Genomic DNA, 16,055 nt, shown 5'->3' on the forward strand with positions numbered 1-16,055 from the left:
TAACTTTTATCAGTGAAGAAATAGTGATTTTCTGTAAATTCATCCACTTTAACTGGGATCCTGTTCCTGACACATGACTGCTAAACCACACTTTGCTATAATAAATAATGCAAAGTGTTTAATGTGAGGGCTAAGCAACACACATAACGGGACATGGTGATTTAATTTTTATTTTACTATAAAATTTAGTGCTAATAAGGATTGCATGGGGTTTGGATCATTTAAAATAAACATTTTTGATGCTGCTTCCTGAACTTTAAAGCGTTATTATATGTGTGTTGGATAGGGATTTACTAGAAGTGTCACTAGAAATCTTATTCTATTAAACACTTACTAAAATTTCAGCATGTAAAACATTTGATAGAAATGTAATACTACATAAAAATCAGTAAAATAGTGCTCCCTCTAGCTCCAGTTGAAATATTGCTTTTTAACAATGTACTTTTTCTGTCAGACATTTACTCTTACCAGAAATATTTAACATTTACCGCTTGCTTCCCTCAGGTCAATAGTGCTGCACTGCCTCCAGCGTTTATTTCCAGTGTTAATAATCATTAGTTTCTTGGTAAATATCCATGTGATGCAAACATGACACTGGTGTAAAGCTTCATTATTTTGTTGGAGCTCCATAGTTAGAAGAATAGTTTGGTCTTGTGTTTCTGTCAGCTTTTCCACCTCCAGGTCTAATCTCTGGTTCGGCAAATACCACCAGCTCTACTCAGAGGTCCACAACTTAAAATAAATAAACAAACAAAAGACTAAAACAATGGGCAAACGAAGCTTTAGGGTGAAAAATCTGGCTAGAAGTAGATTCATGGCGCTTGTTGCAGAAGAGAAAACGAGCAACATTCTGGAAAGTTACCCCTCGTAACCTCTCCTCTGCGCCTCTGCTGCATTAAAAACACGATTCCTCTTTTTTTTTCTCTCTACTGTGGGCCCCCGTGAAATCCCTCTCAGAGATCCACTCCCACGGTGATTCCCCCCCTCTCCACGTCCCCACAGAACCATACTTGTGGAAGCAGCCCTAACGACCATCTAATTTCGTGTTTAACGTGTACACCATAATTGCCTGTAGAGTCTTCCATCTGCAGGAGAACAGGTAGTTGGCCGCGTTTCATTGCTCTACTTCGCCCCACCCACCAGCAGCTCCGGCCCTCCTGAGTAACCCCTGATTGGCTGAGGGGATTGCGGGTCCTGAGACTGAGCGCTCAGCTCGGAGCTGCGCGTCTGCCAGTGTGCACCAGCGAAGCGAGAGGAGCGCTTGTTGGAGTCAACTAGACAGCCTACTGGCAACGAGTTGTGATTTCTTTCTCTTTTTTTTCCATCCCTCTCTGCCTCAGTCAGGCTGGATATAGGCTACTGTGCTTCAGTTTCTCTGCAGCCACACATAAGATGCGTTTTGAACGTACAGTAAGCTCTGGCATCGCCTCATCCCAACTGGCTGCATTTTCAGCGGATTTTTTTTGTTTTCTTTTTGTGCGCCTGGACTATTGACTGGGATCTGTTTTAGCCTTTCCAAGCGAGATGCGAGGGAATTAATTAGGAAGTGAAAGCTTGAAGACTTGAGGAGGGGGTTGGAGGAAGGACTAAATCTGCTGGAAATGAAAAGGTAATCGGGAGTTTGAGTGATGTGATGAGACATTCCTTCAACTGCACCCCTTTTACGCAAAAAAGATATCCGGACTGTTGAACATTTCCCTGCTTGAAGATCTTCTTTTTTTTTTTTCATGAGATGCGATTTTCAAGAGGATTTTTTAAAAATTGCTGCTTCTAATTAAAAAGAGTGATTATTTTATCCAAAAAAAGGACGACCTGAATATCGACCCCCTGTCAGGTCGGGGCGGTGAAATTCACACAGACTTTTCAGCCACATCACTCCATCTGCGTGAAAGATAAAGATTTCTGCGGACTTGAGTCTCTGCAGCATTTTTTTCTCCTCCCTTTTGCTCTCTTAAAAAAAATGGACACTTTAACAGATGAATCGTGCGTAAGATCAGTTCTCTGCTCTTTGGGAGCTGCGCGGATTTCCACGGCTAAATCCCAACTGTAAGAAGATTCAGCATGTTTTTACTATTCTGTCGCGCTCAGTGTTTCTCCCGCTGCAGCAGACCGGAAGATGTGCTCTGCCTGAGAAGAATCAAATAGGCACTTGTTAGAATTAGAGCTCATTGACTGCATATAGAAGAGACTTTCAATCAAACTTATTTTTTTTGTTTTTGTTAAAGAGATGATTTATCTGCGCGTTTTTTTCTCCTATTTTTGACGCGCATCCTTGTGCGTAATTCTTCAGAAAAACTCAACAGGTTCAACAGCAAGCCCTGGAGATGGAATTAATACAACTAGCCTCCGTTTTCCTTTTATTCTGGGTCGGAACTGAGGCTGTTATCAACCTGAAATATGGAATAAACGAGGAGATGAAGCCCGGGTCGGTGATTGGGAACGTTACGAGGGACGCGCTCAAGCAGGGATTTCAGATTGCGCCGCAGCCTCCTTACTTGAGGGTTATTTCTAATTCAGAACCGCGATGGGTGGAACTCAGTCCGGCCGGGATTCTTACAACCCAGATGAAGATAGATCGGGATGTAGTTTGCAGACAAAACCCGAAGTGCATTATTTCCCTAGAAGTGATGTCAAACTCCATGGAGATCTGCGTAATCAAAGTTGAAATCGAGGATTTGAACGACAACGCGCCCCGGTTCCCGACGAGCCACATTGACATAGAAATTTCCGAGAACGCATCCCCTGGTACCAGGTTTCCCCTAGAGGGTGCGAGCGATCCGGACTCGGGGATCTTTGGAGTGCAGTCCTATTCCATCACCCCAAACGAGCTTTTCGGTCTAGAAATAAAAACTAGAGGGGACGGATCCAAGATCGCAGAGCTTGTCGTGCAGAAATCTTTAGACAGAGAGACCCAGTCCCACTATACGTATGAAATCAGCGCAGAGGACGGAGGAGACCCTCCGAAGATAGGCGCGGTCCAGTTAAACATTAAAGTGATAGATTCTAATGACAACAACCCCGTTTTTGACGAGCCGGTTTACACGGTGAATGTGATGGAGAACTCCCCCGTCAACACATTAGTCATAGACCTGAACGCCACGGATCCTGACGAGGGCACTAATGGGGAGGTTGTGTACTCGTTCAACAGTTACGTCACCGAGAAAACGAGGGAGGCTTTCAAAATTGACCCCAGGACGGGGATCATCACTGTCAACAGCGTGTTGGATTACGAGACCACGAAGATCTATGAGATCGACGTCCAGGCCAAAGATCTGGGTCCCAACTCCATCCCGGCTCACTGCAAAGTCACAGTGAACGTGATGGACACGAACGACAACCCACCTGTGATCAGCCTGCTCTCGCTGAACACGGAGATGGTGGAAGTGAGTGAGAACGCGCAGCGTGGGTATGTGATTGCGCTGGTGAGGGTGTCAGATAAGGACTCGGGGGCCAACGGGAAAGTGAAGTGCACCCTGCAGGGCAATGTTCCCTTCAGGCTGCAAGAGTATGAGAGCTTCTCCACCATTCTGGTCGATGGGAAACTGGACAGAGAGCAGAAGGACACCTTCAACCTGACCATCCAGGCAGAGGACAGCGGCATCCCTCAGCTACACGCCACCAAATCTCTGGTGGTCAAAGTCACAGATGAGAATGACAATCCGCCACACTTCCTGAAGCCACACTATCAAGAGATGGTAATGGAGAACAACCTCCCAGGTTCCTGTCTGCTGGCTGTGTCAGCAGAGGACCCAGACCTGGGCATGAACGGCACAGTCTCCTACTCCATAGTCCCTGGTGAGATTAAGCACATGGATGTAAACACATACGTGAGCATAAACCCATCAGGCCGCATTTACTCCATGAGGTCATTCGATCATGAATACACCAGGACTTTTGACTTCAAAGTTCTGGCAAGAGACAACGGCAACCCGTCCTTGTCCAGCAACGCCACAGTTCGCATCGTGGTGCTGGACGTCAACGACAACACGCCTGTGATGACAAACCCTCCGCTGGTCAACGGCACAGCGGAGGTCTCCATCCCGAGGAACGCCGTGGTGGGGTACAGGGTGACCCAGGTGAAAGCTGATGACTATGATGAAGGGGAGAACGGGCGGCTGACCTACACCATCTCAGAGGGCGATAGGGCCTTCTTTGAGATCGACCAGGTGAATGGAGAGGTTCGCTCCACCAGGATGTTTGGGGAGAACGCCAAGTCCACCTATGAGATCACAGTGGTGGCCAGGGACCATGGCAAACCCTCCCTCTCTGCCTCGGCCTACATCGTGGTGTACCTCTCTCCGGATCTGAACGCCCAAGAGACCATCGGACCCGTCAACCTGTCTCTCATATTCATCATCGCCCTGGGCTCCATTGCGGCCATCCTCTTCATCACCATGATCTTTGTGGCGGTCAAATGCAAGAGGGACAACAAGGAGATCCGGACATACAACTGCAGGTACTGAATGAACACAGGACATGTGAATGTCAGGGTTCCTACAAATGTTCAGATTTTTTTCTAGACTCAAATTTATAAATAGTTCAGCCAGTGGCGGTTCTGATATGAAAGGGGGCCTGGGCAACTGAGTCCCTTGGGCCCAATATTTATGTTCCTCTCAAACTACATAAGCATTACAAAAGCACTTTTTGTGTGTGTTTTCACAAGTACGACAAAGTTTTTTTTTTAAAATCAGTTTTTAAGAAAATAGTATTTCAGATTTCAGATTTGATTGATCTATTTTATATTTTCAGCTTGTTATAGAAAATAAAATAAATTTACCTTAAAAACTTTAGCTAAGCACAGACTTATCAGAACCTGTGGTCAGATATAAACTTTAGAGTCAATTTGACTCTGATACTGGTTACTATGTATTCGAAAACAGGTGAAGGAAAATGGAAATAGCAATTAAACATATGTTCAGGAAACAAATGGCATAAATATATAAATATAATTTTGATGAATCACTCGTGCCGCCCCTGACAGAAGAACATCCTGGGTGGTGAGCCATATATAAAAGAAACTACAAGTGGTTTCAACAATTCCTGTAACATAAATATGTGGATATTTTGAGTACAAAATGTTCCTCCACATTCCAGAATAACAACCCAATTCACAAACAGAAGATCCAGGTAAAACTGAGACAGAAAAAATTTGGTCAAATGGCTGCTACGAACGTAAAAAGCCCTTTATTTTTCAGAAATTAAGAAAATTTTAGATAATGAAACCAGGGATCTGTTCCTCTCCAAACTTTGTCAATTTTAAAATCAGATTCCAGATTTTTACAGAGTCTGGGAGTTTATCACAACATCTTGTATTTTTGAGCCTAATTGGCTTTTATTTTCTGTAAAATAATACTTCTGAGGGCTGTTTTAGTTTTAATTTTGGCAGATAGACACTTCAAAATGCCAGTACAACTTGTCAAATATGCTCAATATGTTGTCCTTCATTAACTACAGACACTTTAAATCACAGCTGGTGATGTGGACTATCTTTTTGTTAAGAAAAGGTTTCCACACCCATTTAACAAAGATTCAGTATCCAACCCTTATCTAAGAGGCTGTAGTACAAAAAAAGAAGAAAAGAAAAAGAAAGAAAGGCGAAATGTAACAATTTGTCTTAATTTGTAATGAGTGTGCATTAAAAGATGCCCTCTACGAATTAATCAATGAAAAAACTCATCTTTCTTTTATGTTTTTTCTGAAATTGCATTTTTTAAATATTTAGATAAATCAAAATCCTGACTTTTTCCAGACTGCGTAGGAACCCTGGAATGTGTGTGAATGTGATTGTGCCAGTTGACAGTGCATTGCTTTTTTATCATGCAGCATGTAGAGGCCCTGTATGTGAGGACTGCAGATCGTTTCTCGCCCCCTCCTCTCCCTTTTCTCTCTCTCCCTTCTCGGCTCCACATCTGAAGTAGACCTAAATGAACCCGACTGCTTTAAATCAGACACATTCTGCTGAGGCCCACTGTTCTGCATTAAGGCAAACGGTGATTGATGGATTTAATCCTTCCATTGTAACCAATTGACTCATAAATACGACGGTTCGACTGTCATGTTCAATTTGCGGATGTGTTGCCGGACAATTAACGTCCTGCTGCCTCAATGGCAGTCCGGGACATTTATTATTTAACGTCCACCGTGGCTGATTGGCTGTTATCAGCTTTAATCTGCTGTGATTATGGACAGTCCTCCAGGATCACTCCGATTCCCCTCTGTTTTCATCAAGGCACATCAGAAGGAGCTACTCTAAAATAAATGTAGGAGATTAGGCTTGTGCTTTAGAAGATATTATCAGTTACATCAGTGTCATGAACTGTTAGGAGGCAGGTTTATGGGTAAAAGCAGCTGATTATTCCCCCCTCCTTTGATGCATTTCTGCGAACTCTGTTTTCTTCATCAATCTGAGCATCAGCTCTGGCTTTGATTTCCCTGCATGTGCCACATTACGACTGTAAAATTTACATATAGATTGGATTTGAGAATTTAACCTGAAGCTATAGTCGTATTTTGTTCCTGACATAATTTTGTTGATTTGAGGTTCACCTCATTATTTTTAAAAGGAGAAGAAATGCAGAAAAATGAGCATAATAGTGATCAGATTTTTATTTCTACTGTACTGATTTAAAGTTTTCTTTTTTCCCAAATGTTTTCAGCTGACAAGATTAGATATGGAAATTAAGTGTTTCTTGACGGAAAGCATCAGAAATGATTGCTGCTCCACATTTGAGAGTTGACCCGGAGAAGTCATCTTTCCTGTCTGACTAAAAATACTTTTCCAGATGTAATTTTGAATTAGCTTTGATTGAAAATAGAGGGAAAAAATAAATCTGTGAAGTTACAGCTTGATTAAAAACATTTGCTCTTATTTAAATGTCACTCATACATTTTGCGCAGCGAAGACACGGTGACAGACAAACAACAAATTCGAAATTCAAAACTGCTCCCAGTACTTTCCTCTCTCCCATTGTGAGCCCGTCTCCCCGCTGGGAGCTTTAATCAGCGCTGATGTGCTCTGCTTCTCAGTCACCACCTCGAATATGAGGAGCAGTTATCTCCAATTTATTGCTTGTCCTCTGTCAGTCTGTCTCGCTCTGAAGTTCTCTCCTCCAAGATTTCGATTTGGGCATAAGGCGGAGAGAACATGTGAATACGAAGGATGGGGAAAAAAAGAGGAGAGATGTTGTATTTTCTACTAAGTTCTTCCCTCTGCATCACGAAGGAGCTGATTGAGGTTGCGTGCTTGCAACAAGACGCAAATGAAAAGACAAACAAAAAAAAAGCGATAGCCCTGGTGCTGCACTGGGGTGAATACCAAAGACCAGTGTGGCTGAGTAGAGCAGAGAAATTTCAGAAAGTGACAGGAACAGAGATTGCAATTTCACAGATCTCTCTATACTTGTTATGGATCTAATAAAGGACATAAGCCACAGGGATTATCTTATCGAGTTAGATTCTACCTTTCAGAGTTTGACTCAGTAGAGATTGTAAAGTAAAATTTGCAAAAAAAAACAAAAACACCAGACATGATGGTAAATATGTCCTGTGAGGGCTGTAGTCATCACTGGACTACTTAACATCTGTTATTCTGTGGAAAAAAAACTGCAAGGCTCTGCAAAGAGTAGACATTTCCCCCAATGTGAGCATCCTTTGATAAAGCATAGCTCTGCTGCTCATTTGCTCTTATTAAAGTCAAAATGCTCAGCTTCAGTTTGCAGAAGTCACAGAGAGCCGTCGAACAAATTTGAATCTGCAGTTCTCTTGCTTTTCTATATTGCTTGTGGGCCTGCTTGCTAATGAAAGAAAAAACTGGAATCAGTGAGTGTTCTGTGCTTTGAATATGATTGCATATACCGGTGGTGCTTCTCAGGTTCAGTGTGTTCCTTTTTGTCTTGCTTCTGTGGTTTTGGCATGTTTGCATTTTCAGCCTGTTTGTGACATGTTGATTGTTGAGCATGCAAATGCAAACAAACATTTACGACGGCTCCACTGCAGGCCGGGTGTGGTGGGTCACCTCTGTGCGCCGTTCCACACTCGTACAGGGGCTTTGAACAGGGCCGGATTTCAGGAGGAAGTGGGCCAGAGCCAGCCTTGGTGTCCCATCCACACAGGTTGCTTTCACTTCATGATTGGTGCAACAGAGTAATAGGTACACATCGTTTTGGAGGTGCTTAGGGAGTACTAGTAATTTTTCTGCATTGCCATTTTGTGCCTTTGCAGCTTTGCTCATTTTGTACCCGACTACTTCGGGAAAGAAATGGAGCCATCTGCCAACCGCACATAAATTTGTGCCTTCCAGAATGACATTTCTGGCCTATTTTGACAACCAACAATTTAAAGTAATACTGGTGGTCTAGAGTAAGGAAATGAGGTTATATGACTGCAATAAATTATACATGTCAGCAGGAGGTCACTCAGTAACTGGGGTCTGATCAGGCTCAAAATGTGTCATATTTTGTAACTCAAAAAGGAGATCAGAACCAAAGTAAGTAGAAATACAGTAGAAATTCAGAACATCATATTAAATTATGTGAGAGGTTTGAGTGTTTTAATGACCATTTATCTCCAAAACATATAAAGGTTCTAAAACAAAACAAAAAGCTTTACAGGCCCTGGTTTATAAATATTTAACTGTATAGAAGTTGGAGAAAAACAAAAGTCTTCATGCATATTTATGAAGCAGACATACAACGTTACAAAGGTGCACATTGACTTTCTAGGCCTTGTCCACATCTTTGCACTTGTCTCTTCTAAAAGGTTTCTGATAAAGACGGCACATTTTGTAGGATGTCTTCTTCCATGCAAAAACGAACCCAAACTGGTAAAGTATCGAAGCGAGTATCAGTAACTCGGTCCTTAAAGACACCAAAACAAAAGAAGGCGTGCAATGAAAAAGAAATCCAACAAAATTGAAACATTGTCACAGTTCTAATATTGTGCAGCCCTGGAGTATGTATATATTTCTGTGGCTGTGTGGTTTTGGACTTTTGCCTCAGTTTACTTGTACCATCTCAAGTGCCCCTATCATGCTTTTGCAATTCAAGAGCAAAGAAAACACAATGCCTTCGGTAAACAATGCTTCAGCATCAACTTACAAGATATTTAACACTGTAGTGTACATAATTTATTAGATAAAACAAGCTACCATGACACAGTATGCCACAGCCACTCCTCAAAGATTGTAGCATCAAAAAAAAAACAAAAAAATTTTTAATCTTATATAAAGTTGTGCAAACGCTCTGTCTGTGCTGATGAAAATATACCAGCATGGGAAGCTTGACAGTTAAACTGAATCTGATGCTTTGCTATTTATGTTTTCTGATTAATTTGGAAATAAAGTATCTGACTGTCTAGGGATACTCAAAGAGCATTGATTGTATATTCCAAAATAATCAATTCACTGCACTACAAAAACACAAAATCTTATGAAATATTTTCAATCCAGCTTCTAAGGTAAATATCTAAAGACAAAACTAATTTACAAGTAAGTTTTCTGCAAGATGTAGGAGCTTCTTTGAAATCAATAATATAAGCTATTACTTATTAAGCTGTACTTTTTCTATATTGATGAAAAACTACGAGTTCCTTATAATGTGAGAAAAATATCTTGTTTTGCAAGAAAAAGATGAGTATGTAACGCTACAGCTAAAGTAACACACCTGGTCCTGATGCAGCGCCACAGTGAGTTACTCACCCTTGATCCCAATACATGTACACCAATATGGTGGCTCTAAATGACTGTATGCTACACAGAATCTGCTTCATTTCCTCATGTCTACATACACCAACAACAAGCCACGATAGAAAACAGCAGCAGCTTTAAGTCCGGCCCTGGCTATGAGCTTTCATCTGGCACCCCACCCAGCATGACGGGGCCGAGGCTCTTTGACTGTGTGGGCTTGGTTGGGGAAGACAGAGCACTGCTTTATTGAGTCTGTTCAGTTTCTTCTACTTGCGCAGGGTGGCGGAGTACTCCTACGGCAACCAGAAAAAATCCAGCAAGAAGAAGAAGCTGAGCAAGAACGACATCCGCCTGGTGCCGCGAGACGTCGAGGAGACAGACAAGATGAATGTGGTGAGTTGCTCATCTCTCACCTCCTCGCTCAACTACTTCGACTACCACCAGCAGAGCCTGCCACTGGGCTGCAGGCGCTCCGAGAGCACCTTCCTCAACGTGGAGAACCAGAACTCACGCAATGCGGCCCCCAACCACGGCTATCAGCACTCGTTCACAGGGCAGGGTCACCAGCAGCCAGACCTCATCATCAACGGCATGCCACTGCCAGAGGTGAGATACAATCCAATGTGCTATGTCCTTGATCTTTGGCTGGACTGCCTTTGCCTGTCGGGGGAAGGAGAAAATTGATTTAGCGCAATGTAGCGGCAAGAAAATAACTTTGAACGTTTAGTTTTTCATCAAGTGTAATGAGAAGGTCTCCTAGGTCAAACTAGACTCTAAGAAAGCAAACCTCTCTCTCAACTCAGCCTATTGTCTAGACGTATTTGGAGTTCAGTTGCATCAAAGCACATTGTGTCAGGGAAATATTTGTTGCTGATGGAAAAGCTGAGCTATTCAAAATGGCAGTGTGTCAGTGGAGTGGAATCCTTCTAGGCATTTCAAGGTGCCTAAAGGCTGGAGCTGACCTGCGATCAGAACGCTTTGCTAAGCACAATCTGGAGGCCTGACAAAGTGGAATATTTGGCCTCTCTAACTGCACTTGTTTACCTTTTCTGTCTTCTTTTCCTGTCTTTGTTCCTTTGTTTGTCCCTTCTTTCTTTCTCTCTGCCTTTCTCCCTTTCTCTTGCTCTCCATGCTCGGGTGTGTGCTGAGCCTCTGCAAAACGAACAAGAGTTTGTGCACCTGCCAGATGTATTGACTCGGCTAATCAGCTCCTCCACACATCATTTCAGGGGCTAACAGAAAGAGTAATCATTGCTTGAATCTGTATGTCGTCCGATTGGCTGCAGCGTTTGCCGCATGGCCGCTCGAATTGCCCTGACGTACCACAAGCTGCTCCGGCAGAGCAGTGAAAGTCTGGCTATTCAAGCTGACAGGTGTACGCCGAGCTGCTGATCTTTAGTTTATGGATTTTTGCATGTATGAACTCGTCTACTGGATCCTTTTGGCAATCTCCCCCCTTTCTGTTCTTGACCCACTTCTCTCATAGGGGATTGGGACATTTATGTGTGTCTGAGAGAGAGGGAAAGTGCATTAGGCCATGTGTTTTTATGAGTTTATGTGCCATGCTTCCTCATAGAAAAAGCTCCACCGCTCACACACACACACACACACACACACACACACACACACACACACACACACACACACACGTACACATCTTCCTGAAATTGATGAGTCCAATCTCCGCTTGACATTCAGTGTGGGGAGAGTGGGGCGTGTTGGCTTGGGAGTGGGGGTCTTAAAACAAGAAACAGGATGGATATTGATATATTGAGCGGATGATCCAGAGAGATCCAGGCGCTATTGGACACTGAGGGGTCAATGAGACCTACTTACAGGCATGCTGATTTACTGGGCCTGTCGGAGCCACTCTGGGTGAGCGAGTGGGCTGGAATAACACAGGTGGAAGGGATAAGATGCTGTTTTTGGGGTGTTACTTTGTGGTGGTCAGTGGATGTTTTATTCAAACGGTGGGTCAGGGTATCCCACAGTGTCAGAATTGCTTTACAAAAGGAGGGAAATTCCCACCTGTTGTCCAGTTGGCTGTATTGAATAATGGAGAATGTATCTGCCCCAGGAAGCAAATTGGTCAACTATTAAGAGGCAAACAGTGTAGAAAAATAAAAGAGGTAGAGCGGAATAGGCTTTGTTCATCCTACTTAGGTGTTCGTACAATTGTATATCAATTTAGTTTTCTTCTTAAATTAGTTTTTTCTCTTGTCATAAAGCGGTAAAATCTCTCATAACTTTATTCAATCGTGTACTACTTTCAGAAAATGCCCATTTAACCCAGGGCTGAATGATATTGCTGAAAAAAAACTATCATGATATAAGCGTTTCATTTCAGTCTATATCGATAATTGTCGATATCGATAATTATTGGTTCGTTTTTGGTTTTAACCTTCGACAGTTTTCACTCCACGCAGTTGTTTTTTAGTTTTAAACAGATTTGAGGCACAGAAGCAAAACCTTAAACTGCTGCTCTGCAAGTCACTCATCAGGTTGTTGCTAGGTAACCAAAGAGTGAGTTGCTAGGTAACCGAAGAGAGAGTGAGTTAGTTGATTCCACTATCCTAATTTAGCTCCTGTTAAGAAGATAAAGCCCTTTCTCTGCCTATATCTCCCATTGAATATTGAATATTCTATCAGATGAATTATCTGTTGATATTGATCACATGTCTGTCCTGATATATATTATTGATTTACTGTCCAGCCATAATTTCACCACATATCCACTCATTTTGGTTCCAGTTCCTAGTTGAGTCAGCTGACTTGCATAAAATAAGGCAAACTGGGATCTCCTGATCAAACCTTATTAGCTCCTGCTGGTAAATGTTTTATGTGGGGGCAAAATTAACACATTTCCTCACAGTAAACTATCAAAGCAGGAACAAAACGCTTCCCTTTTCCTTCAAAAAGTTGTGTCTGAGACGTACAAAACAACAAAGGAGGAGAAAGTGAGGGGATGCAATGACCAGCACTGAAGTAAACAACAAACAAATCCTAAAGTATTACATCCTGTGTACCTTTTGCAGATCATTTCCACCATTTCACAGCCAACTAACTAAATATTTGATACCAGTGCTCAGAGATAGAAAAAACTGCTTGCAATGTTGCACGTCTGTAGCTGAAGTATCCAATAAAACTGCGTTAGACTCAGGATTAGGACTCCCGTTATTTGTGTCGGGTAATGAAAAAGAGAAGAGGAAGACAAATAGGAGAGGAGATTGATTTTGATGATTCATTATGCAAAGCTTGGAGTTGTCTTGATGGAGCGGCGTGAGGGCAGATAGACAGATAAGGAGGGTGAAGCTGGAGTCTTAGTGCCAGGTGTCCACGTTTTCTCATTTTCTAAGGGCCAGTTGATTGGCTTGATAGAGGCAGGAGCTGCTTAGCATGCAGCCGCCACCTCGCTCCTTCTTACACTTGATGTTGACAAACATCTCTTTGACCCAGTCTGTGCACATTTTATCTGGCCTGAGAAAAGCAGCTATGTGTGTGGGAGATGTGCAGAGTGGCAGCAGGAGCACGCCTCAGCCTCCAGCAGAGCCACCCCGCTCTGCCACTGTTTCCCCTCCTCCCCACTGTGACATTTGCGAGACACAGAAGCATCCGGTATGTACAGATGTGGCTCTTGAATAAAAAATGTGCTTAGTTTAATTACAATACCATTTGTAAACAAACAGCAGCAGCATCAGCGGTGGAAAGGCTGATAATGGTTTTGTTGTTTGGGTTTGAAACCACTTGACCTCACAGGTTCCCGACCCAAATCCCTCTGACTGGTTAGGCCACAAGTGACTATCTGGTTGTGATTAGGCTGCATCCTTTGTACCTCTAAAAGTATAAATTCAACCTGAGGGCAACCTTAAAAATACACATGACTTATTTTTTTAACTACTTTTAACTCATTTTTTATTATAGTTTTCTGAATTGCAGTGCAAATACAACAAGTACAACTAGAGATCCACTTCAGACATCAAGCTGATGAAAACATAATCATAATAAACTGTATTTATGCTATTAATATTAACCCTTTAGGCATGAGTTATGATCCTTTATGTCAGATTTTTTTTCAAATGTTTTTTAATTTTTAAGGCATAAAAAAGTGTGTGGGGGGGAAATTTGTTAAAAAAATTCTAGAATTTTTTTTTCTAGGTGATCAATTGTAATTTTCTCCAAACACAAAGTTATTATTTGTAAAATACAAATAATCTTTAGGGGTTACTTGATATTATTTTTACCTGCAAGGGGATGGATATTCCTGAGTTGCTTTTTTGTCTGTCTGCCATATTGGATTTAACAAAAATATTTTCTTGTACTTGCAGTGGATGGCCAGTAGTTGGCAGTGCATTGTATGATGTACTAATGTCCACTTCAGTGGTCTGTATGCATTTATAACATAAAAATCCACAAGAAAGTGGCTTTTAGATGTCTGTCCCCTGCAGTGACCTCTATGCATGAAACAGTTAAAAGACAGATAAATGTAAGTAATTGACGATTTTACTCCTTGCTGTACATGTGCATGTGCATGTCTTGACATGTAAAAAAAAGGTGCAGTTTCCTTTTAAATTGCTTCTAATATTCAGGTTTTGGAGCAATGCTTCTTCATGCTATCTCTGATCAGGTTCTCTCAGTGAGAGCATCCACACTTTAACTGCATTAACTGGCCTGATTTCTTTAGTATTTGATTTCACTTTGATTATTGTTCCTTTCTTCTCTTGTTCTCTTTTTTAAAAATTAGAGCTTCCCTTCAGCCAATCAGGGTTTATAAAACTGAAAATCAACCATTTCTGGTCACCAACCATATTTTCTGGTTTGCAGGGGCGGTTGTGATTATTCTCATGTAAATAAGGATACAGCTTTTTGTTTATTTTTAATTTATGTGTGTGATTAATTCAGAGTTGTGCTCTGTTGTTAGCTTATGTGGGCCAGCGAGCATCCTGCTTATTTCTGAGCAGCTGGAGTCTGGCTTTTCCTCTTAAAGACACGCAGACGCGGCAGAGTCGGCCAAGATAACAGTGACAGGTCTCCCTGAAGGCTTCCTACCTGCAGCTACATTGTGTGTATTGCATTGTCCCTTGTGACAATGTAAGCCTGTAGATACCTCCTTGAACATGACTATCCATTGTCTTTTAAAGCGTCAGCTGAGATGTTTGTGAGACCCGCCTGTGGTAGCACTAATATGAAAGCTCACAGGAGAATAAAGCTGTCTTCCATGGCTTAATTATAGTGAATCACTTGTTGGGGTGGAAGACAATTATACAGTAAAGGAATGGCCTTTGGCTAGAATCTGTTTTTGAATTTGTAATTCGCAGTAAGGCTTCTCACACCTGTGAATCCTGATGGTGAGCAGAGCAGGAAAATGAGCGATTTTACTATATCAATTAACATAATTCAGGTAAGAGAGTCATGATTTTTCCTTTAGAGGGATGATAAATCAATCTGAAAAAGATGTCAGGTGAATTTATAAAAACGTTGGCTGGAGATCGCCCTGCATGGTGCAGGATGTTCAGTATTCATCTGAGACCGAGTCTCACGAGTAAAAGTTATCTGACAACTGGAGCGTTCTTCCTCCAGATGCTCACTGTGCTGCTCACTTTGGGACCATTTCATGAGTTTTAACGGTTTTTAATCATAATTTTAACTTCAAACAGAAATCAGTAACATATACTACTAAAACCTAAAACCAGTCAAAACCAACTGGAATAGAAAAAAAAACGTGAAACAAATCTGTCAACATGGCAGCGCTCATCGTGTTTTTTTTTTTTTTTGTCTGTGTGAGTATAAGGATGTTTTTGGTGTTTATGTGGGAGGAACAACAGGGAGTGGTTCCGCCGAGGCTGTTGCTTCACATCGGGACAATATGCATACGGGCATTCAAACGTGTCATATTGAGCATGCAAAATAGATGTCATGCTGTCAGTGCATGCTACACATCTGTTAAAGTGCCAATCTCCCCCTACTCACTCACTCATGAATTCACTTATTGCTTTTGTACGCGGATATTTATATGAATAAAGGACGTCAGTGTTTTGCATTAATAAACATGAGCGAAAGCAGGAGAAAAGGTTTCAATATTAATCAAACTTTAGCGCTAATTTTCTTTCTTTTGTTTTTAATGTTTTGTTTTTGTTTCAGCTGTTGCAGAAGGATTCAGACACTTTGAACTTTTTCCACACTTTTCCTGACAGAAGAAAGTCAAAAATGTAGCTTTTCAGCAGAAAAATCAATTCTGTCTATCACAAGGTGGTGGCAGCATCATGCTGAGGGGAAAAGGGTGAGAGCTAAACAGAAGGCAACAGTGAAAAGAAAAACATTTATAGGCTGAAAAAACGTACAGCCAGAATGAACGTTGATATTTATTATTTAGAAT

The 16,055-nt window shown here is 41.8% G+C and overlaps 1 protein-coding gene across 2 annotated transcripts in view; it reads left to right on the forward strand.

Annotated features, from left to right (window-relative positions):
• The first annotated feature begins 967 nt into the window (after positions 1–967).
• pcdh19 (protocadherin 19) overlaps positions 968–16,055 on the forward strand; it is a 79,875-nt gene continuing 64,787 nt past the window's right edge. Inside the window, exons 1-2 of one of the 2 annotated variants that reach the window (XM_014982370.2) lie at positions 968–4,456; positions 9,943–10,288. In XM_014982370.2, coding sequence (XP_014837856.2) covers positions 2,325–4,456; positions 9,943–10,288 — 2,478 coding nt within the window. In that variant the 5' untranslated portion in view covers positions 968–2,324. The remainder of the gene's footprint in view (positions 4,457–9,942; positions 10,289–16,055) is intronic. The other variant, XM_014982373.2, reaches the window with a different exon arrangement.

The sequence above is a fragment of the Poecilia mexicana genome, unplaced genomic scaffold, assembly GCF_051168715.1.
Source record: "Poecilia mexicana isolate PSO_F unplaced genomic scaffold, ASM5116871v1 scaffold_10, whole genome shotgun sequence".
Classification (NCBI taxonomy): Eukaryota; Metazoa; Chordata; class Actinopteri; order Cyprinodontiformes; family Poeciliidae; genus Poecilia; species Poecilia mexicana.